Source organism: Elephantulus edwardii, unplaced genomic scaffold (genome assembly GCF_000299155.1).
Source record: "Elephantulus edwardii isolate Elephantulus edwardi_28Jun2011 unplaced genomic scaffold, EleEdw1.0 scaffold00100, whole genome shotgun sequence".
NCBI lineage: Eukaryota > Metazoa > Chordata > Mammalia > Macroscelidea > Macroscelididae > Elephantulus > Elephantulus edwardii.
In genome coordinates this window covers 1,408,640-1,433,442 of record NW_006399850.1, presented here as the reverse complement: position 1 = coordinate 1,433,442, position 24,803 = coordinate 1,408,640, and the positions used below count along the sequence as shown (strand labels likewise).

The 24,803-nt window shown below is 36.0% G+C and overlaps 1 protein-coding gene across 5 annotated transcripts in view; it reads left to right on the top strand.

Moving 5' to 3' along the window:
• Positions 1–24,803, top strand: part of RALGAPA1 (Ral GTPase activating protein, alpha subunit 1 (catalytic)) — a 391,173-nt gene that overhangs the window by 199,742 nt on the left and 166,628 nt on the right. For all 5 annotated transcript variants that reach the window (XM_006891556.1, XM_006891558.1, XM_006891557.1 and 2 more), the window contains 4 exons: positions 1,717–1,775; positions 5,417–5,525; positions 9,704–9,814; positions 19,661–19,729. In XM_006891556.1, the coding sequence (XP_006891618.1) occupies positions 1,717–1,775; positions 5,417–5,525; positions 9,704–9,814; positions 19,661–19,729 (348 nt within the window). The remainder of the gene's footprint in view (positions 1–1,716; positions 1,776–5,416; positions 5,526–9,703; positions 9,815–19,660; positions 19,730–24,803) is intronic.

Here is a 24,803-nt window from a genome sequence, read left to right as displayed (position 1 = left end):
TGAGCGATAGGATAATATCCATACACATACAAGGAAGTCCAGTGAATACCACTATCATTCAAATATATACACCAACAACTAGAGCCAAAGAGGAGGAAATAGAAGATTTCTACCAACTTTTGCAGTCAGAAGTTGATCAAACATGCAATCAAGATGCATTGATAATAATGGGCAACTGGAACACAAAAGTTTGGAACAGAGAAGAAGGTTGAGTAGCTGGAAAATATGGGCTCGGTGAGAGAAATGAGGCTGGAGATAGAATGACAGAGTTCTGCACATTCAATGATTTATTCATTGCAAATACCTTTTATAAGAAACATAAACACAGGCTATACACATGGATCTCACCTGATGGTATGCATAGGAATCAAATAGATTATATTTGTGGAAAGACTCGGTGGAGAAGCTCAATATCAGCAGTGAAAACCAGGCCAGGTGCTGATTGTGGCACAGACCACCAACTACTCATATGCAAGTTCAAACTGAAGTTGAGGAAGATTAAATCAAGTCCATGGGAACCAAAATTTGACCTTAAGTCTGTCCCACTAGAATTTCAAAACCATCTCAGAAACAGGTTTGAGACCTTGAGCACCAGTGAGCATAGACCAGATGAGCTCTGGGAGGATATCAAGAAAATTTTCCATGAAGAATGCAAAAGATCGTTACAAAGGCTGAAAAAGAAGAAAAGACCAAGATGGATGTCAGATGAGACTCTGAATATTGCTTTAGAGCGCCGAGAAGCCAAAGCTAAAGGAAGAAACCAAGAAATCAAAGAGTTGAACAGAAAATTTCAAAAGGCAGCCCGGGACTATAAAACAAGATACTATAATGATATGTGCAGAGAGCTGGAGTCAGAAAATCAAAAGGGCCGAACTCGCTCTGCATTTCTTAAGCTGAAGGATCTGAAAAACAAGTTCGAACCATGGGTGGCAATACTTAAGGATACTACTGTGCCTACTTTTTCTAATATACTGGATCTGAAATGCATACCAAATGATCCCACAGACTTTACATTATTTCCATTTACTCACAGTCATGGGCTTTACTATAAAAAATGTTGGGAGAGGGGAATGTAAAGGATATCACACAGTGAAAATCCACGATCAGTAAACAGCAGTAATAAGTGAGGTTAACATCAAGACACACTGCTCCACAGGCAGATAGGGCACCTTGTTTTTTTCCTGGTGTCCTCTGTGGTCCCACAGCAGATGGGAGGACTTATTTTGGTTAGGGACCTCCCTGCTCCAGGGATTGGGTATGGTGGCAACACTCCCTGCCTGACATTTTTTCTGTCCATGAATTTTTTAAAAAGATCACTGTAGCTTTAATTCTTTTCTGTTTTAAGAGCCCTTGTTGTTATGTACCATCAAGTTGAAACTAACCCATAGCTGACATTATAGGGAGTTTGCAGAGACAATAAATTACTCAGGAGATTTCCCAGCTTTCTCTTGCAGAACAGCTTTTGGATTTGAACCTTGTACCTTTGTATTGGCAATGCAATTCCTTACTGTTTAGCCTTCAGAGCTCTCGTATGGTGGACCTTTACAATTATGCTAATCAAGAAAAGAGCTTTTTATTAATAATATTCATCATTAAAATATTTGAGAACAGAGACTGCCTGTCTTAATTTTCTCTGGGTTGTAATGGCTACTTAATTAATACTTGAAGAATGAATGTGTTCTTATTTATTTCTTCTTTTTTTTATCCATTTCTTAGGAACTTATAATAAAAACTGTATTAAGCTCAGCAAGGGATGAGCCATCTGGCCCTGCCCGGTAAGCCATGTATTCTTAAACCTGAATTGCTTATTTTGTGTTTGAAATATTAGTTTAAAACTTGACTTACTTGTTTTAGCAGTCTAGATTATTTTAATCACAGAAAAGTTATTCTGATTTATAAACTTAAACTATTTTAATGATTAACTATCTTTTTCTTTTACTGTTACTTGGATAAAATTTTTTTGCTTCATAAAAAAAAATAAAATTCTGCTCCTTTTTTTTTTTTTACACTAACTTTACCCTCTAGCTATATCTAATATGATGAGTTTTGGGGGGTTTTTCAGGTATGTTGTGCTTTTTCTTCAGATTAAATTTGTCACTCTTAACTTAAAATACAGCAGTACATACTTAGTGAAGATTTGTTAAAATAAAATACTTCTATTATGGAAATTGGTTTTAAAAACTTAATAAACATTTGACCAGGATATTTTTTAGAAGAATTGAATAAATGAGATTTTAGAATATATTCTTTTTGTAGTGTCTTCAGATATTTAAAAAGTGGCATTTTCTCTGTTTTAGTAAACTTTACCGAAAAAGTTGAGATTCCTATGTCCAGATTTCTGTTAGCACATTATGATCCTTTCCTTCTCCAAGTTGTCACTAATTTAATTCTTTCATAAAGAAACTGTTTATGAACATAACAGTCAACCTTTTTCCACCATCTGCTTAATGCAGTTACAAAAATACTTCAGAACAGGTGAAAATGGTTTACAAACTAAGGTAGCTGGCAAATGCTATTTGTGTAAAATCACAGTAATTCTGTTATATCTCTACAAAACGTTCTCTTTTCTAATTACTCATTTTTATTACTTTTAATCTGGTAACCTAGTGTCAAGAAACTGTGCTGCCAACACAAAGGCAGGAAGTTCAAAACTACCAGCTGCTCTATAGCAGAAAGATAGGCCATCTCTTACCCTGCAGTTTGCTACCTCTAAAAACCTGCTGGACGGTCAGCTATGAGTCAGTTCCTACATGTTGGCACACATAACAAAAAAGAATCATAAAGATATGGCTTATCACTTTGACTATTTGGATCCTAATTCTAAGTTTTAAAACATTTCTATTAGTTATAATAGTATAAAATGAACTGTTTGGTCAAGTGAGATATACTAGCTTTTTTTTTTCTTTTTTTTTTTTTTTTACTAGCTTTTTCATTCATCTGTGTATTTTCCTCTCTCCTTCCATGCTCCCATGAAAAAAGATTTTCTTATTTATTTCATGACACAGTTATTTTATTTGATCATTGTAATAATACTGTCAAATAGATAATATTGCTATCTTACTTTTTACCTATAGGAAACTAAAGCCCAGAGAGTTTAATAACTTATCATCTAGAAGTAAGGGGAGCTCTGGTGGCTTGGTACTAAGGAATTACATTGCCAGTACAATAGTACATGGTTTGAGTCCACCAGTTGCTCCACATAGATCCACCAGTCTCCTCCCCTGTGATTTACTGCCTCTGAAAATCCAGCGGAGGGCCAGTGACGGATCAGTCCTGACTCAGTGGTACATAAGAGTAACTGCTAATCCATAAGTAGCAGAGTCATGATTATAATCCTGTGTGTCTTCAGAACCTTATTGCATGAATAATTAATAAATGGCAACATTTCAACCTAGGGTTTCAGATTCTATATCTTCTGCCTTTAAAAAAAACAAAACACTGCACAGCATTGCTCCTCAAGTGAAAAAATGTGGAAATCTAAAACATAGCTGCCTCTCGGTAGTACTTGGAATCATGAATATATGAGCTTTTGTTATAGAAAGGATAGTAAAAATCTCCCAAGTTGAACCTGAGTATTGACTCACATTGTTATCCTGTGCTTTTCAGGAGCTATTGAGGTCTTTAAAGTTTAATTCATCCCTGAAACATTGATCATTAGCAGTATATTGAGACATACTGAGAATAGATTATTTTGACATCTTGGAGAACATAGGAAGCCTCACACAGTAGGATGAGGTGGGGGGAACTAATTTTGCTCTTTATTAAAACAAAAAACAACTTTTTTTATGAGTCGGCTAAGTTAGCTGAATCTGGCAAGCTTTTTGCTTCACAATACAGCTTCTTGTTATTTTGCAATTAGAGACCTTTCCTGTTCAACATGAAATTTTACTGTGTAGATGTTTATATTAGTTTTGGAAGAAACAGTTTAATATTCATTAAAAATCCCAAAATGAGCAATCTCATTTTTTCTCATCCCTTATGTTCAGGAAGAAAATATTTCTAAATTCAGTTGAATCTTTTCATACTTACAGAAAGCCATTACAGCAGTTGTCTCTTATCCATAGTTTCACTTTCCATGGATTTTGGTTACTGTGGTAATTATAGTCTAAGAAACAGGGAAATTGCCTGCTGTTGTGTAATTCTTGATGCATTCATAAGCTGTTCGACTCTACCTTGGACCTGCTTTACTCTTCATCCATTAGCCACAGCCTGGAAACACAATTGGATAAACAGCGTACCTTGCCTTGCTAGCATGCTATGGGCTAATGCTACCTGCCTTGGGTACTTGGGTACCTTTTGTGTGTATGTGTGCATGATTGTTGTTAATGTGCTGTCAAGTTGGAACTGACTTATTGCTAACCATGCAGTAGGTTTTTAGAGGCTGTAAATCACAAAAGAGAAGATTGCCTCTCTTGCTCTTACTGAGTAAATAGTTCATTTGGGTTAGCAGCAGAGCTCCTTATCCACTAGATCACCAGATGTTTATGTATGTATATGTATATTCATGAAACTCAGGGCTCATTGCTATCTGTGGTTTCAAGCATCCACTGGGGCTCTTAGAACTTAGCCCCACAGGTAATGTGGTTGCCTGCATGACAGAAGCCAAATCTTAAACATATTAATAAAGTGAATATTTAGGCTTATCATTAATAACTGTCTTCTAGCTAAAACTTAGCTAAAGTATGCTACTAGGGAAATAAAGTTTGACAGACATTAAGAAACAATCTGTAAAAAAAAAAGAATCTGTAGATTTGATTTATTTTGAAATTTCCTTATCCAGTATATAAACCACCATTTTATATTCCCAGTTAACTTTAAAAGATTGTAGACTAGTTCTATGAGATTTAATTTTTTTATGCTTAGTTTAGCACCTTCATGTTTTTACTGAAATTCCTCTGTCAGTAAAATTATACTCTTTCCTCTTTGGAAACTAAAAAAGAATGAAACGCACTGCTCTTGTTATTTGTTCTTATAGTGACCTTCTTCCAGTTCTGTTTCTGAGGTTGCAGATCTTTATGGGAAGTGTAACTACTAATGGGTTTAAACTGTTTAACCTGTTGATTCATAGGGCCATAGAGTAAATGCCCCACATGGTGCTTGTCTTCCTCTTTGAAAGCAGGTTACATGTACCTTCAGTTAGTAGCATCTACTTTTGATATTAATTTCTTAGAAAGAGCCTATATGTTTTAGTAGGCTATGATATGTGTGGTAAATTAAAATAGAAAATCAGTTTTCAGTTTTTGGAGATATGCTTTCCACATTTTTTCCCTTGATCGCCTGTGTAGAATAGCAAATTCATTAATTCATGGAAATAGTGCATATTCATTCTGTGTCATTTGATTGTAGGTGTTTAGGTTGTGGTGTTACTTTTATTTAGTTACTTTTATTTATGTCTTTATTGACTTGATTTTTCCAGATGTGTAGCACTTTGCAGTTTAGGTATCTGGATTTGTGAAGAACTAGTCCATGAATCTCATCATCCACAAATTAAGGAAGCTCTGAATGTAATTTGTGTCTCCTTAAAGGTAAAAAAGGAAAACAAAATCAGAAACTGATTGTGATTGAACAATAAAAGTATAGATTACATCAGTGCTTTTATTTTTAAGTCATCTTTTAGTGTTAATTACATCTGAAGTCCTTATATCATAAAACATTTACTATTTTAGTTAACTTTTTTGGGTTTTGTTTGGTTTGGTTTTTTTGTTGTTATTGTCTTTTTTTCCTACACTTGAATTTAGGATTTAAGTCTAATGACGTGTTTTATCTTTAGTTTATACTTACTTGCTTTTATTCTAGAATATATTTGAGTGGTTTTCAAAAGGATTCTAGTTATATTTTAAAACATATGTAGACTTTTTGTATCAGCTTTTAACAGGAGTTTTAAAAATCAGTAGTCATAACAAGGTCAAGGGGCCAATTCTAGATCAGACTGTGTCACGCATATGTGAGTTCAAATTGAAATTGATGAAAACTAAAACAAGTCTTTGAGAGTTAAAATACAACTTTTAATTCATTCTCCTAGAATTTAAAAATTATTTCAAGAATATTTGGTGCATTGAACACTGATGACTTCATTGACATATAAAGCAAAAGATCATAGAAATACAGGAAAGAAATAAAAGCTCAAAATAGATGTCAGAAGATTCTGAAACTTGCTCTTCAACAAAGAGATAAAGCCAAAGTGAAGGGAAGAAATGATGAAGACCACTGAACAGAAAGTTTCAAAGAGTAACTTGAGGAGACATATCAAATAATGAAATAAAAGAATGAGCTAGAATTAGAAAATGAAAAGGAAAGAACACAGCATTTCTCTAATTGAAAAAATAAGAATAAACTCAAACCCCGAGTTGCAATACTGAAAGAGTCCATGGGCAAAATGCTGAATGATGCAAGAAGCATAGAAAGAATATGGAAAGGATACACAGTGTCACTGTACAAAAGAAAATTGACTGCACTGATCCATTTCAGGAAGTAGCCTATATTACTGATTAAGAACCAGCATTGCTGAAGGAAGATATCTAAGCTGTGCTGAAGGCACTGCCAAAGTTTAAAAGAAAGCCCAGGAATTGATAAAGTACCAATTGAGGTATTTTAACAAAGAGATTTAGCTCTGGATATGCTCATTAACATTGCCAAGAAGTTTGGAAGACAGCTATCTGGCCAATTGACTGGAAGATAACCGTTATTTGTACTCATTATTTAAAAAACCCCCAAAACCAACCCTAAAACACCAACTTTGTTCCAACTAAGGGAGGAAATTGTTAGAGAGTATTATTAATACCATACGCAAATAAAATCATCAGATTACTTAAAAATGGCTGGATTAGTATAGCTGTGAAACTGCCAGAAATTCAAACTAGATTCAGAAACATGGAATGAGTGATGTGATTACTGATGTGAGATAGATCTTGGCTGAAAACAGATTACCATAATGATGTTTACTTCTGTTTTATTGACTTTGTAAAGGCATTCACTTGTATGGATCATAATAAATAATGAATAACATATAGAAGAATGGGAATTCTGGAACACTAAGTTGTACTCATATAAAACCTGAACACAGACCATTAAACCCATATGAGCAGAACAAAGGGTTGCTGCATGGTATAATATCAGGGAAGATTGGATCTGGGATGTTGCTTTTCTCCATAACTTTTCAGTCTGTATACTGAGCAAATAATTTGAGAATCTGGATTGTATGAAAAAGAATATGGCATCAGCAATGAAGGAAAACTCATAAACAACTTACATTATTTATATATGACACAATCTTACTTGGAGAAAGTGAAGAAAACTTGAAGCACTTACTGAAGATTACTTCTCAGCATCAAGAAAACCAAAATCCTCACAGCTGAACCAGCAATAGACGGTATCATGATTGTTGTTGTTAGGTGTCACCAAGTCGAGTTCCACTTATACCGACTCAATGAACAGCTGACCTGAACTCTGCCCTATCTTCATCATCTTTAACACACTAGAGTCCATTGCAGAAGTCACCATCTATTTCGGTTGGAGTCTTCCTCTCCTTTGCTAACTCTTCATCTTTCCAAGCATGATGTCACTTGTCAAGGGATAGCCTCACCTTGCTACATGTCCAAATATGAAAACATGCCCAGAAAAGTATGTCCAAATATGAAAATACATGTCCAAGTATGAAAGATGAAGTGTTGCCATTCTAAGACAAATCTGTTTCTTCTCTTAACCAGTCCATGTACTTAAGTACCATACATTCAGTACTCTTGATAGAAAAAGAAAAAAATTGATGTTTTCAGTGATTTCGTTTTACTTGGATCTATACCTAGGATATCAACATTCATGAAGTCAAGATTTATTGCATTGGGCAAATAGGTTGTCAAGGACTTTTTTATAAAGAACAAAGATACCAGTTTAAAGGTTAAGGTATACCTCTGCCAAGTTCACACACATGCATCTGAAATTGGACCATGAATGAGAAAAACCAAAGAAGGATTGATGCCTGTGAACTATGATCTTGGCAAAGAATATTGTATATCCCATACACTGCCCAAAAGACAAACAAATCTGTTTTGGAAGAAGCTCATCAAGGACATTCCTTACAGGCAAGGCTGGTGAAACTACATCTTATATATTTGGGTGTATCATGAGGACATACCAGGTCTTGGAAAAACATATCATACTGAGGATAGTATAAGGATTCAGCAAAATAGACAAAGACGCTCAACAGGAGATATTGTTGATGGCAGAGATTGGGAGTATGGTGCAAGATAGGATAGCATTTTTATCTATTGTAGATAGCATCACTATGAGTTGTAGTCAACTCATAACACCTAACAATAACTTCAGGGTATTAATAACTGAGAAAGATTAGGTAAAAGGCTCTGTTGTGCCAGCTCTGTTTGCTTATCAACTGCTGAGTGTAGAGAAAAAAAACATCACTTTGACTTGGATTAGGGAGGGTTTGAAAACAGGAGGCATTTGAGTCAGGCTTAATTAAAGATATTTGAAAAATAAAATTATAAACTTAAAAACTTGAATTTTATTATTAGACATTAGAGATTTACCAGATTTTAAGTGTGAAGAATGTCAATAAAAACTATATTTTGGTAGATTATGTTGTTGTTGTTATGTGCTGTCGAGTCGTTTGCGACTCATAGCGACCCTATGTACAACAGCCCTAAAGCCTGCTCTATCCTGTGCCAATCGCATTGCCTCTGACACACCCATCCCAATTACCCCAGTCCCTGAATCAATCCACCTCATAGAGGGTCTTCCCCTCCTGCACTGTCCCTCGTTGGATAGCAAATTATCTGGGAAGCTATGAAGTGCGGCATCAGGATTGGAGGGAGACTCATCAGTAACCTGCATTATACAGATGACACAACCTTACTTTCTGAAAGTGATAAGGATATGAAGCACTTATTGCAGAAGATCAAGGAATGCAGCCTTCAGTATGGATTGCATCCATCTCAATATCAAGAAAACAAAGATTCGTACCACTGGACCAGTAGGCCCTGTCATGATGGATAGAGAGGATATTGAAACTGTCAAAAGCTTCATCTTGCTTGGATCCATAATTAACACCCTGGGTACAATCAGCCAGGAAATAAGGAGACACATTGCAATGGGAAAATCTGCAATGGGAAAAAAACCTTTCCAAATTACTGAGGAGTAGTGATGTTAGTTTGAGGACTAAGGTGTGTCTGATTCAGGCCGTGCTCTTTTTGAGTACTAGCTATGCATCAGAGACCTGGGAAATGAATACAGATAACAGAAAAAGAATTGATGCCTTTGAGCTGTGGTGGTAGAGAAGAGCACTGAACATTCCATGAACAGCCAAGAAAATGTGTCAGGAAGAGTGAGGATGGCACAGGATAGGACTAGGTTCAGATCTTTTGTTCATAAGATAGCTGTGAGTCATACAGGACTCAATGGTGCCTAACAACAAACAACAGTTGTGTATTGTAGATTGAAGTGAGAGAAAGATTGGTAACAAGATTAGTAATTGTTGCAGAAATGCAGCAAAGTGAGACTAAAACAGTCCAAACATAGGAATTAAAGTTACATGAATTTTATAAGGTATTGTAGTTAGAGGGCTTTTGGGATAACTGTATGTTTATTGTTATAATTTCTTTTAACAAAGAAATTTAAATTTTTCAGTAGCTAATGTATTGTTGAATGGTTGAGAGAGGTTTTTATATAATAATTATTTTTGTTATTATTTCAGTTTACTAATAAAACTGTAGCCCACGTTGCTTGTAACATGCTTCATATGCTGGTCCATTATGTACCTAGACTTCAGATTTACCAGCCTGATTCTCCTTTGAAAATTATTCAAGTAAGTAGTTGATTGTTTATTTTTTGTTACAACCTATTAGAGACCTTTAGTTATGAAAACTGAAATATAAAATTACTAATTTTTATTTAGATTTTGCTTTACTTAACACCTATCCATACTGGTTTATTGAGATTTCAAAGTTTATGACAATTCCCGATATTCTTGTTAAGATACTCTATTTTTTGTTTGGAGAAAGTAAAATAGTAAATTGTTCTAATCATATTGAAAATTAAGTGCTACTTGCAGATTGCTAATGCATGTTGTTGCCTTTATAAATGTATATTTAGTTCCATTATTTGTTTCCTCTCTTAAGTATTGGGAAAATGTCATCTTTCCAGGTAACAAAAGTCATAGGATAATTTTTATTTTTTCCTTTCTTCTCGTTCATTGTTTTCTTTACATCTGACTTAATTTCTTTCTTGTGATATTCCAGTCAGCTTTCTAACTGGTTTTCTTGATTCCAAAGCCTTTACTCCAAGTAACATAATTCTTACTTCATCACTTCTCTACAAGTGTATGTGAGTGTGCACACACGCAAGTGAATTTCCAAATGGTTTTCATTTGCCTGGAAAGCAAACCCCAGATGTTTTATCGGGTAATTCAGGACTCAACTTACCTTTCCAGAGTCACAAACTAATTTTGAAATACCATCTAATCTAGGCAGTTGTTCTGCTTGTCGTCACTCAGATGTACTCATGACTCTCTTCTTGCTCCTGTAATACCATCTCTTCTTTCAGGTATTAAATATGCTCACTTAAAAATAATTTTAATAGTCTACATTATCTTCTTGTAGCATTTTCAGGTAGGATGACATTTAATATTTATTAAATAGCTAACACATACCCATACCTATACCAACCATCTTTTCATTTATAATCACATTTAATTCTTAAAAGTTTAAGATAGTGTATTACTTTCTCTCCACTTTTTCTAAAATGAGGGAACTAAGACAAATGTTTTTCTTTCCTTTATCTCTTTTTATGCTCTATATGGCTTTTATGTAGAAAATATTTACGTGTCTGTTGAGTTCATATTGTGGTGTTGTTATTAAGCAGTGCTTTAAAGATTATTTTTGTGGTGGTGATGTTGTATCATCGAGTTGGAACTGATCCATACCTGACCATCTAGAAGGTTTTAGAGGCAGTTAATCACACAGGAAGAGATTGCACATCTTTCCCTTGTAGAGCAAGTGGGGATTTGAACCTTATACCTTTACATTGACAGGACAGTTCCTTACCACTAAACCACTCAAGCTCCCTACATTAAATATTAAGACATTCTAATATCCAGATCTTCCACATTGTGACTGTTGACAAATTACTTACTCCTTAGAAGTTTACCTGTACATTTGAGATCTACCTTGTAGAATGACCCTGAAGACTAAGCAAGAAAATACATGTAAAGTACTTATCTGTTACTGGTATATAAATGTTAATAAGTCTTGTCTGTATCTATTATTGTTGTCATCTGGGGATGTTGTATAGTGTTGCACATACATGTAAATTTCCATGTGTTTATCTAATGTTAAAAAATGTAAAACATTTTGAAACCTTTGAACTTTACCCCTTAATATTGATTTTTCTGGTTGATAGGTATGGTTCTTTTAAGCAAGCATTTTCATTGTTGTTTTGCCCTTCGAAAGCCTTAAAATTCTCTCTGCTAGCTCTTCATCCATTTATATATATGACAGAAAAAGCATTGATGCCTTTGAGCTGTGGTGTTGGAGAAGAACACTGAACATTCCATGGATGGCCAAGAAAAGAAACAGACATGTCTTGGAGAGAGTGCAGCTGGAGTGCTTATTGGAGGCAGGAATAGTGAGACTTTGGTTCACATACTTTGGGCATGTTGCTAGGAGGTGCTATTCCTTGGAGAAAGCCATGATGCTGGGAATGGTGGAGGGTTGGCAAAGGAGAGGAAGACCCTCAACCAGGTGAATTGGCTTGATGACTGCTGCAGTGGGCTCTTGAGTGTCACGGAGTGAATAGAATAAGGTTCAGATCTTTTGTTCATAGGGTTTCTATGAGTCAAACTTGACTTGATGGGACCTAACAACAACAATAATATGTGACCTACTTCCTAAACAACATGCCTCCGGAAACTCAATGAACTTTGCTAAATGTCAATAGTTGTAGAGGGGCTTCAGGTCTTTTGTTCATAGGGCCACTATGAGTGGTGCTCAACTCGAAGACACTCAACAACAGCAGCAACATTACTAACCTAAGGAATTTTAAGTGTGCAATTTTTGCAAATTGCTTGACTACATGTTATAGTGTTGAGGAGCTCCAAATGATACAAATGAAGAGTGATTATTTCCTACCTCCAATTAATTGAAGAAATAAGATTCAGAGTGTTTCTTTATTTACAGATTTAGGAATAGAAGTTATATTTAATACCAGATTATGCAGGTACATTTTGTATACTAGATTCTACTATTGAATAAGCCTTTATTCAATATGCTAAAATGTGTGAGAACCAAAATTCAACTTCCCTATTTTTCCACCTTGCCCAAGTTTTCTGCCTTAGACAAGATACTGTCTTTTCACTGTTCTGCCACTATCTAATAATGGGAAATATTTTCTTTTCCCTTTGCTGACAGATTTATTCCTTACAAAGTTTTCCGCTTTCACAAAATTTATTGTATGTTGAGAAGAGTATTTCTGTTTAACTCTTTAAAGCTTTAATTTGCCAAAACTTAATTTGAGGACTGAAAAAACAAATTTAAGTCTGTCGTTAAAACACTGAGAGATGCTTTTGGCAGAATCACGAATGATCCAGAAAAGCATCAGAAGAAGATGGGAGGACCATCAATGTGTCCAGAAAGAAATTACAGCTTTTTAAAGGCAAAGTCATTTATTTTATGACACTATACAGTTGCCTGTATGATTAGTACCTGGGAGTCTCCATTCAGCAGAAGTGGTAATGACAGTGATTCAATGTCTGAAATCTGGTTGGGCAGTGGGACAGATATAAAGAAGAGTGTGAGGGTTTTACCTTTTAATTCTTATGCTCTTATATGGTGTAAATGAATTCGGAAACATTATCTGAATGAATATTTTATCTTTTGGAAAGGTAAGTTAATATTCTCTGAGGTAGTTTAATCACCAGGAGTCTTCTAGTTCCTGAGTCCAACCTAGCAGGTGTTCTTCATATATATTTACCCCTTAGCGGGCTAGTAGAGAATGAGTCTGTAGGTTTTTGTGGAAGAATAGAACTGCTTAGAACCAAAATAAATGGGAAAGTCAAGGTGCCTTGAGAGGGTTTTTTTTTGCACAAGGTAATAGGGAAATGGTTTGACCTCCAATAAACACATGAATGGTTTTTTCCTTGGAGCAGGGAACACGTATGGGGCATGAGAATTCCCAGTCTTTTCTGTGCCTTGTCTTTGCCTTTTCTAAATGCTATCCTTCCTGGAAGGTTACTTAAATGTACCTACTGAGGTTCTATCAGAACCTCAAGGCTTAAAAAATTTTGCCTTGCCTTAGTGTTCCTCGTACTTCTTTCTATTCATTACCTCCCCAAAGCATAGCTTATATTTAAGTCGCATACCTAATTTTGGGGCATTTTTTTCCTCAGCCAGTGGGAGCTGTCAAAAAAGGAATCACTACTTTTCCTCACATAAATTGGCTCTTTTTGTGTGTGTGTGTGTGTGTGTGTGTGTGTGTGTGATAGAGAGGTTAGTGTTTACTGCTTTTGATGCCTATGAAGAAGGTTAGATGATAAAGCGCGTAAATACTCCCTGTTAGCTAGAAGCAAATGAAGCCTTTACACTGATCTCTTGACTGTTACTACTACCTACCAGTCTTACTGCTTCTTCTTTACCCAGAAAAAGGATGATGTTGTTGTTAAATGTCATCAGGTCCTCTATGAGAATGATAGTTTCGAATCCTTCCTTATTCTGAACCAGTCTTGTTATCTCTGACACACCTATCTCCATTGCAGCAGCCACTGTGTCAGTCCATCTCATCCAGGGTCTTCCTGCCCTGCGCTTACCCTCTTTCCTTCCAAACATGATATCCTTTTCCAAGGACTGATGCCTTCTGACAACATTCTCAAAGTATGTGAGACAAGAGTTTCAAAATCTTGGCCTCCATGTAGCAGCCTGGTGTTACCCTCTCTGGGACAGACATATTTCTTCTCTTGGAAGTCCATGCCATGTTCAGTACTCTTCACCAGCATCACAACTCAAAGGCATCGATTTTTCTTCTGTCATTTTTAGTCATTGTCCAGCTTTCCAATGTATAGTAAGCAATTAAGAAGGCCTAGATTATTATTGTTGTTTAAGAAGGCCTAGATTATTATTGTTGTTTAAGAAGGCCTAGATTATTATTGTTGTTAGGTGCTGTCAAATCAAGTGTGGCTTATAGCAGCCTTGTAAACAGCCACCCTGAACCTGCCCTATCCTGTGCCAGCCTCATCATACTTAATGCCAGTGAGTTGTGATTGACCATTTCCAGAAAATATTTTTATAAAATTCTTGTCTAAAAATCTTTTCAAACAGATAACTTTGTATGGTCTTCCTAAAGAAACAAAATTCCCAACAATCAGACAAAACACTCACTGATGTCAAGTGGATCCTGACTTATGGCAACCCTTTGTTGGGTTTCTATGCCTGTGTCTTACAGAAGACTGCCCATCTTTCTCCTGCAGAACTCCTGGTGGATTCAATTACTGATCTTTTGGATAACAGTGAAACAGTAAAGCACGAAGCCAGCAGAGCTCCTTATGTTCTTTCTAAATTCCATGTAAAATAGTTAAGAGTTGTTGTTGTTAAGTGCTGTTGATTCAAGTATGACTCATAGTGACCCAATGAACAGCTAATATGAACCCACCCTATCTTGTGTCATCTTCATATCTGACACACTAGAGACCCATTGATTCAAGTCACTATGTCAGTTCATCTTGTTGGCGGCAGGCCTCCTCTCCTTCGCTGACCCTCCATCTTTCTAGGCATGATGTTCTTTTGCAAAGAATAGCTTCACCTAGCTACAATCCAGAAAAGAAAGTTGAAGCTTTACCATCTTTGCCTCCAAGGAACACTCTGGTTATGTTTTTCCCAAGACTTACCTGTTTGTTCTTCTGGTGGTCCATGAGGTATTCAGTATTCTGAATATACAGCACCATAACTAAGAGGTATCAATTATTCTTCTCTCATCCTTATTCATTGTCCAGATCTGGTGTATGGCAGATGATTAAGATTGTGATCATGGCCTAAATCAGGCCCATCTTAGTCTCTAAACTGACATCATCGTTCTTCACCATTTTGGAGAGGCCCTTGATTATGGACTAACCAAATGTAATACATCTCCTGATCTCTTTACCGCTTGTACTAAAGATGTTGATTGTTGATCCAAGCACAAAGATATAGATACCATGGAGATTTTCAATCCTTTCTCCATCTATCATACTTTTTACTGTTGGTCCATGGAGAAGAACTTTTTTTCCTCCCTGTTGAGTTGTAGCCCATATTCAAGGCTGTAGTCTTTGATCTTCTGCAGCAACAGTTTCCTATCCTCCTCACTTTCAGCAAGCAAAATTGTGTCTTCTTCATTAGACAGATTGTTGCTGAGTCTCCTCTGATCCTGATACCACAATCTTCTTCACAGAGTCGGGCTTTGTGAATTATTTGTTGAGCATTTAAATAGATAACAGAGAAAGGGAACAACCTTGACTCAGACCCTTCCTTTGCATATAGTGTTCCTTGCTCAGTCAGGATAGAAGTGTCTTGGTCTATGTACATATTTTCCACTAGCATAATTAAGTCTTCTGGGATGCTCATTCCAATGTTAGCCATAATTTATTATGATCTAAATAGTCAAATGCCTTTGCATAGTTAATAAAACACATAGGTACCAGCAGTGAGGCAGAAGATGGGTCTGCAGAGCAGGAAAAGGGCAGTGAGTCAGAAGATGCAAGAAAAAAGCAGGAGGACGAACTCTGGGCCAGTTTTCTCAGTGATGTTGGACCAAAATCAAATGCCTGCTGCAAGTACATGAGTTAAGAGAAAAGAGGAAGCTGCAGAAACAAGTTCAAGTAAGTTGGTGAAACTTGAGGATCTGATAAGGCCTCCAGAAGCCAAAAAGGTCAGGATCACCCAGGTGTTTGATTTTGCTGGTGAAGAAGTCAGGGTGACTAAGGAAGTGGATGCTACATCTAAAGAAGCCAAATCCTTTTTCAAGCAAAATGAAAAAGAGAAACAGGTGAATGCCCTTCAGCTCTCCCCTTGCTCCCTGGAGGCTCAGGGTTAAAGTGACCAAGTGGCATGAGCAACATCCTGGGGAAAATCGGAACCAAGAAGCAGAAAATGAGCACCCTTGAGAAATCCAAATTAGATTGGGAGCATTTCAAGGAGGAAGAAGGAAGTGGGGAGGCGCTGGCCATCCATAATCGAGGGAAAGAAGGGTACATTGAACGGAAAGCTTTCCTAAACGTAGTGGATCACGGGCAGTTTGAAACTGAGCGAGATCTCAGACTGAGCAAGATGAAGCCCTGATGTGATGGTGGAGGACCAGTCACCTCACAATCCTGCTGGCAATGTGAAGTGTTCGGCCTTTCGCACCAAGGTTCCCCAGCAAGCTCCTTTTTCTACATCATTGTTCTGCCCATTTATCTTGTGGTTTCATTCATATTTACTTTTAAAAGTTTGTCCTAAAAAACCCAGGTTATAAAAATAGACCCTGTGAAAAAGAAAAAAACAAAAAACACATAAGTACAGTTAAATTAGAAAAACAGATACAGTTAAATTGGGAGTCTTAATAACCTTGAATTTTTTCTTTAAAAAAAAACCTTATTCTTCTCCACTTTTAATTGCACATTAATCTTTTGATTTATAATGGGTTCTAGATCAATTGTGTGTATGTGTGTTCTTTTGGAATGTTTTGTTTAAGCTTCCCTGGTGAATAAATTATGGAGAGAATTTAATCAGGTCCTGGTTTTTCTCACAGTAGTGTAGTTTAACATGTCTGCTTTTATGTACACCTTTGTATGGCTCAGCTTGGTTGATGGTATCCTTCCTCTGGTACCTGCAAAGAAATGAACTTTGGTTTCTTGTTTGCAAATCCTTCTGTCACTTTTCGGGTACGTTCTGACTGGCTCTTTAAGGTTTTTTGCTACAGCAGAGCATGAAAGCTGTTATCAAGTGAATTTTAAGTAATTGGTACTGTTTGGCTAGTAACTAGGAGGAAGTCTTTTAAAAAGAAATCCAATTTGGAAAGGGAGGTTTATTTTGTTAATTTGGTTTTTTATTGTTTTTTTGTGTTGTGTTCTGTTTTGGGTTTTTTTTATTTTGGTGTTTGGTATTGGGGTTTTTTTTGGTGTTTGGTGTTTTGCTTTTTTGTGTGTGTGGTTTTAGTTTTTAGTTTGCTATAGATAATGAGAAGACAGGGTTCCTTATTCTTATTTGCTTTCCTTGCAGATAGTTGTATCCAAAAGAGCTGTTCATCCCATTTCCCTCCTCTGCTAAATCAAAACAGGGATTGATTTTGATAATGTCCAGTTCCTGACTACATATAAAATTTATTAAAAAAATTCTGTGGATGATTTGTAATCTGTAGACTTAATAACTGGGAGGTAAATCTTAAAATATACAATCCTCTTCCTTTGGGTTGTGGATTTTTTTTAATGTCTCCAAATAATTCTTATGTTTAAAGTTAAAAAAAAATTGGAATGAATACACAGAACCTTTATACCAAAAAAGAATTGGTTGACACTGAAAAATTTCAGGAAGTACCACATGAATAAGGACCAGTAATAGAGAGGTGGGGAAATGTGTGGCAAAGAATGAATGAAAACCCAACTTTAAAGTTTTTGGTAAAGTAAAATAAATAAGAGCCAATTGTAATGAAAAAGTTTAAGCTGCATTAAAGGCACTGGCTAAAAACGAGACCCCAGGAGTTGTTGGAATACCAGTTGACATATTTCAAATAATTTTTGCAGCCCTAGATGTACTTAACATTCTATGCCAGGAAATTTGAAGGACAGCTGAATGGCCAATTAACTGGAAGAGATCCATATTTTTTCCAGTTCCCAAGAAGAGTGATCCAACATAATGTACAAATTATTTAACAGTATCAGGTGAGGTGTAAACAGAATATTGCTGAAGAGTATCCAAAAACAGCCACAAGCAGCACATTGTCAGAGAACTTTCAGAAGTTCAAGCTGGGTTTAGTAAAGGCCATGGTACCAGTGATACCATTGCTGATGTTAGATGGATGTGGCTAAAAGCAGAGAATACCAGAAGAATGAATTTTTTGGTGCTTTTTTAAATTATGCATACATATTTAGCTATGTGTATCATAACAGTGGCTAACATTGAGAATAATGGGAATACCAAAATACTTAAGTTTTCCTGTGTGAAACCTGTACTTAGACCAAGAAGCTGTTGTGCAAACAACAGGAGCAAGGGAACACTGCCTGGTCTAAAATCAGGAAGGTTGTGCATCATGGTTGTATCCTTTCTCCATGCCTATTCAATCTGTATCCTGAACAAATCATTTGAGAAGCTGGACTTTATGAAGAAGAATGTGGTATCAAGATAGGAGGAAGACTCATCAACAACTTTTGTTATGCAGATCATACAGCCTTGTTTCCTAAATATGAAGAGGACTTGAAAGTCTTGCTGCAAAAGATGAAAAATTAAAGCCTTTAGTATAGATTGCATCTCAACATCATGAAGACAAAAATTCTCACCACCGAACTGAGAAGCAACATCATAATGGATGGAGAAAATATTGAAACTTTCTGCGTTCTCAAGTCAACATCTTTGGTATTAGCAATCAGGAAACATATTGCATTGAGATCTGCTGTCAGGAACCTCTCCAAAGTCCTAAAGAACAATGATTTCCATTTGAAGACCTAGTTGCACCTGACTTATGCCATGAGCTTTTCAGTTATTTACTGTGCATCTGAGAACTGGACAATGCATTAGGATAATGGAAGAATTGAGGCCACTGAGTTGTGGTGTTGGGGAAAGCACTGAATAGCCCGTGAAATGTCAGAAAGAACAGACAGATATTGGGAAAGAGTGGCCACAGTGCCCCTTGGAAACAAGGATAGTTAAGCTTAGCCTCACATACTTTGGGCATGTTGCTGAGAGAGGCTATCCCTTAGAAAAAGATATTATCATAGGAAGGATAGAGGATTAATGAAAAAGAAGAACGCCCTTACCAATGAGCATTAATACAGTGATGGCAGAAATGGGCTCAAGTGTGTCAGAGATGATGAGGATAACCCAAGGCAGAGTTCAGATATATTATGCATACAGTTCCTGTGAGTTATGCTTGACTTGATGGCACCCAACAACAACAGATTCAACAAATTTATCTCTTGACACTTTGAACATGCACATAAAAATTTGAATGATATCATTTCCAAAGTAAATGTTAAAGCTATATGTGAATAAAAAGATTTATTTTATAAATCTTTTAAAAAAGTTATTTCTTATTATCTGTACTAGACATGAAGACATGCACAGCTTTCTTAGGCCATGAGATTGTAAAACATTTTTATATACCTTCTTTGTTTTTCTACATCTTCTGATTTCACTGTTCATGAATATGTATCTTTTTAGTGTTTTTAAATATTATTTCCCATAAATAGAATTTAGAAATCTATAGTTGACAAAGATTTTAGTTCTATATGTGAGTATTATAAATGATTGATAGTTTAATATTCTTGAAAGCTTGCTTACCATTTGAAAATTACTTTAAACAAGTGTTGATATAACTGCTCATTAGAAAAAATTTGAAAATATCGTTTCTGAATCACTTTTGCACTTAACAATTTAAGGGTTTGGATGTGCTATTAATTTATCATATTTTGAGTTGTCATTGTTTTTCTCCTCTACAGATCCTAATAGCCACCATCACCCATCTTTTGCCAAGTACTGAAGCTTCATCTTATGAAATGGACAAGAGGGTACTTTAAATTTTATTTGATGTTTAAGTTGTTAAAAATACAATTTTATATTTTAAAACATTAAAAGTATATATATTTACATGGTAAATGTCAATTAATCTTATTTTTTAAAAGTATTATATTGTAAAATAGCCCAGTGGCCCACTGGCTAAACTCTCAGTTGCTAACCTCATGTTTGGCAGATTGAACCTATAAGTTGCTCCATGGAAGAATCTTTATACAGCCTTGAAATTGTTATTGGATCATTCACCATGTCCTATAAGCTCCCTTGAATTCTGACTGACTAGCCATATATTTTTGTTTGTCTGAATTCTTTTTCTTTGCTTTCCTTTTAAATAGTGCTAAACATGTATTACCAGTATTTGTGTGTAACTAAGTTGTATTTTGGTTCAAATTTCAAATTGTTTATGACTATTTGATAAAATCTTGTAAAATTTGGATTTTAAAACATTTTGCCCACTTATACATGATGATTTTACTTCTACAGAATTCACAAACTCTCAAGGCAGCCATATTTTGTGTACTGTTATTGATAAATGGTAAAGACTTTGAGTAAGAATAGTTTATAGAATACACAGAAGTGTGTCAGTTAGGAAAGCTATTCCCTCTGACTACAGAAAAATTCTAAAGGTGTCAGATATCACTGTAGATGGATTCTGCGGGTCCTTGAATTACTCAGATATTGTGTACTTTTCAAATATAGTATTCCTACTTTAAATCTTTTTCCAGTTTTCATATCTCTCCTTTCATCATCCATCTCGGGATTTGTTTTATATTTTATGTCTAATAACTACTAAATACAAATCTGATTCCATTCTGTTTCTGTTAAATTATTTTCCGTTGAAAGTGTTCCACTTACCTTTTTTAAATCTTATGTATCTGTTGATTTTTTAAATTATATTTCAAACTAGGGACTAACATGTTACAGAAAACTTACATCCATGCTGAGCAATATGGTAGCAGTTTCATGTGACTTTAAAGTCATGAAATTAAATATTTCATTTTCTACGTTAGATAGATTTCATCTGCTTAATAGGAGTTGTGATTATGATATTGGACAGTCTAATTATAGACATGTCTGTCACTATATGAAGTTTTATCAGACCATACTGTAATAGATTTTTCTATGTTCATCAGAAGATGATTTGGTTTTTTTCATTGCATTGTCACTTCCTAATCTTGAATTTTATTCCTTGAATATTCAGATGTCATACCTCTTAATCATACTGTGGTAAAATAGCATAGATTTTATTTTTTGTTTATCTAAGAAGGGACTGAGGCTTTTGCTACAGCAGGTCAAAGACTGAAGTCTTAAATGTGGATTGAAGCTCAACATCAAGAAAACTAAGATTCTTATACTGGGCTGATAGGCAGCATCATGATAGATGGTGAAGAGATTGAGATTGTTAACAGCTTTAGTTTGTTTGGCTCCACAATCAACACTCTTGGAACCAGAAACCAGAAAATCAAAACATGAATTGTGCTAGGAAAATCTGCTGTCAGGGACCACTCTCCATAGTACTGAAGAGCAGTGATATCAGTCTGGAGACTAAGGTGTGCCTGACCTAGGCTCTGGTCTTTGCAATTACTTGCTATGCATCAGGAAGTTGGACAATGACTGGGGATGGTAGGAGAATTGATACCTGTGAGCTATGGTGCTGGAGTATTGAATATACCATGGACTGCTAGGAGAACAAAGAGGTTTGTTCCAGAGAGGGTGAAACCAACCTGCTCTTGGGAGGCAAGGATTCTGAAGCTTCATCTGACATATTTTGGGTGTGTTGCAAGAAGGGACCAAACCCTGGAAAGGGACATAATATTGGGAGAGAGGAAGGTTAGTGCAAGAGAGGAAAACCCTAGAGATGGATTGACTCAGTGACTTGGGGTAATAGGGATAGGTGTGTCCGAGACATAAGGCTGGCTCATGATAGAGCTTCCCAGATTGGGAAGTAGGATTGGCATGCACTTCCTAAACCACATGCCTCTGGAAACTCTATGAACTTGGAGAAAGAAAGATAGCTATGGAAAGGCATTAGGTCTTTTGTTCATAGAGTCGACCTCGACTTGACATCAATCAACAAAAACAACATGATAGAGCAGGGTTCAGAGCAGTTATACATAGGGTCGCTATGAGTCACAAGTGACTCGACGACACATAACTGAACTCTAAAGCTGTAATTAAGTTTCTGCATGTAATCTCAGTTGTTTTTTCTGCTACTACGTTACTTTCACACTTTTGTTTTTACCATGTTATTCCTTTTGTCTTCTGTATCACTGATTTACAGGTTTAACTCAGAATTTTTTCTTCTTCTTTTTTGTATTCAATTTAAAACCAATTTGGTAGGATTACCTAGCTCCTCATAAATTCTTCATTTATTAAAAAAATAAGCAGTATACACTCCATTCTTAGCTCCTCGTTTTAATACCTAGGCTTTTCAAACTCAGATTTTGAGCGCTATCTTGATAACTACTTAAGTCATTCTCCCAGATCATCTTTATCTTACAAAATCCTAGTCTTCAGTATCAGAAATCTTTACTATCAAGTTTTTGCTCACCAAATCAAGTAAACATTAAGCATAAAATGTGCATTGGTTTTCAGCTGAAGGAAAAAAGATTAGAGGGACATCTAGGGCAAAATGATAGGTACTTATTTTTAAAAGAAAAAATAAACAACCAACACCTAACCCAAATAGTGCATAAGACCACTGTTGTGAAAATAGTAGGATAATTGAGCAAGAAATGTATAAATTTTTACAAGGGGAGAGAAAAGTGGAAAGGGGGAGTTATGGATATCACTAGGATAGCAGAAGTTAGTGGGCACATGGAAGAGGTAAAGGAATAGGAAAGGGGACTTGAAGATACGGGTTAATAAAGACACAGATCAATAGTAATTATATAAATAATAGTGCACTGGATGAAACAGTATATATGAATAAATTTATAAATCACAATGTACATAATTGTGTAAAAATAGCAAGGACCACTTGAGGATGTCTATATCTGATTTTTACCAACTTTACAAAGTGGGACATTAAAAATGTACTTCTAGGCCAGTGTCACAAAATACTCAGGCCTATCAATTATGGCTTCCCCCATCCCCCCATGCAATAAATGTAGGCAAAGGATCCTAGCTCTGTTTGTGTTGGAGGGTAATAGTCCCAAGATCAACTCTTCCTTATGTCAGGTCTCTACTTGGCCATGGCTACTTCTATAAGTCTAGCTGACACCAGACTGTATGGTCCTATAGTGACTGTCCTGTAGTGACTGTAGTGCCCACTGCAAGCATGCTTCTCCTTGGCTACTGGTGAGACTCCAATTCTGCTGATGGATCCATTCAATTTAATGGCAAGCCTAGCCAAGCACCTTGTGGATAGACTAAATACACCTTATTCGCATATTCCCTCCAATTAACATGTATGTTTTTGTTGTGTACCCAAGTCTGACCCAATGTATAGCTGACCCTCCGACAGGTTTTTAGAGGCATTTAATCACGTGAGAGGAGATTGCCTAGCCTGTGGAGCAGCTGGTAGATTTTGAACCATGTGCCTTCTAGATTGCACCTTTGGAATTGCAGTGTGATTTCTTGCCACTAGGCTCTATAAGTTAATGTATAGAGAAGCCGTTTTGAACAACAACCATTTAAAATCACAGATTATTTGCATACCTGTTTTTAAAAAGGATGCAAGGTAGAGTAATGGAGAAAGTAATTAACTATTAAGGAAAATTGAGACTTAATTGGGGAAAACTTCCTTTTAAACGGTTAGAATTTCTTAAAGTGGAGAGGGTGATCTGTATAAAATCATGGAGATGCATAAGAACAGGCTATGTTTTAGGAAAAAACATTAACTAGTTCCACATTTTAGGACGTGTAAAGTATAAGATTGAGAGTAGGGAGAAAATGATCATTCAGAAATAAGAAGGAGCTTTGTATGTCATGCTAGGGTCATTGAATTTTTGGAGTGCCTCAAAGGGTGGTTGTTGTTTGGCTTGTTTTTCTCAGAGGGTTTTAAAGTACAATGAAATAACACATTTGTGGAAGATCACCTGACAAAGTGTAAAAGTTAACTAAAATAAAATAAGTTGGAATGATTAAAATAGTATTATCTATAAGAATTCATGATTTTCTAAACAAAGGCCAAACAGTGAAAATTCACAATTCACTCTTAAGGAAAGTAATACAGAAGTAAAGAGCAGAAGTTACATTAGTTTAGATAATATTAGTTTCTACTTTCATTGTGCTGTATATTAGGAATGAATTAACATTCAGGTGGAGAATGCCTATAAAGTAATGTTATGCATGAACTTCGAGGCTGGAGATAAAATTCTTTTATTGTCAGCATAAATAATCTTAAATCTATCGAAATATATGAGATTGCAAGCTTTATAGAATAAGAATTAGCAGAGTTAGAAATTACAGTAAGCATAGGCAGACATTTCAGGAAAACCAACTGAGAAGGGCCAGTTGGAGAAGTAAGGAGAGTTCGAAGTACATGATTGAGTACACAAAAAGCAATGTTAAAAAAATAGTCTCCAAAATGTTTTTCAAACATTTTACTATTTACCCTTACGTAAGTCAGATGTAAATAATGGTAGATTTGAAGTAATATACTCATTTGGTTATATTGTTGTTGTTGTTATGTGCCGTTGAGTCATTTACGACTCGTAGTGACCCTATGTACAACAGCCCTAAACCCTGCTCTATTCTGTGCCAATCGCATTGCCTCTGACACACCCATCCCAATTACCTCAGTCACTGAATCAATCCACCTCATAGAGGCTCTTCCCCTCCTGCGCTGTCCCTCTACTCTGTCCAGCATGATGTCCCTCTCTAAAGACCTGTCTCTCCTTACAGCATGTCCAAAGTATGTCAGATGAAGCCCCAGAATCTTTGCCTCCAAGGAGTAGCCTGCTTTAACCCTCTCCAGGATGAATCTGTTTGTTTTCTTGGCAGTCCATGGTCCATTCAATACTCTTCTCCAACACCACAGCTCAAAGGCGTCAATTCTCCTTCTATCCTCCCTAGTCATTACCCAACTCTCTGATGCATAATAAGTGATTGCTAAGACCATGGCCT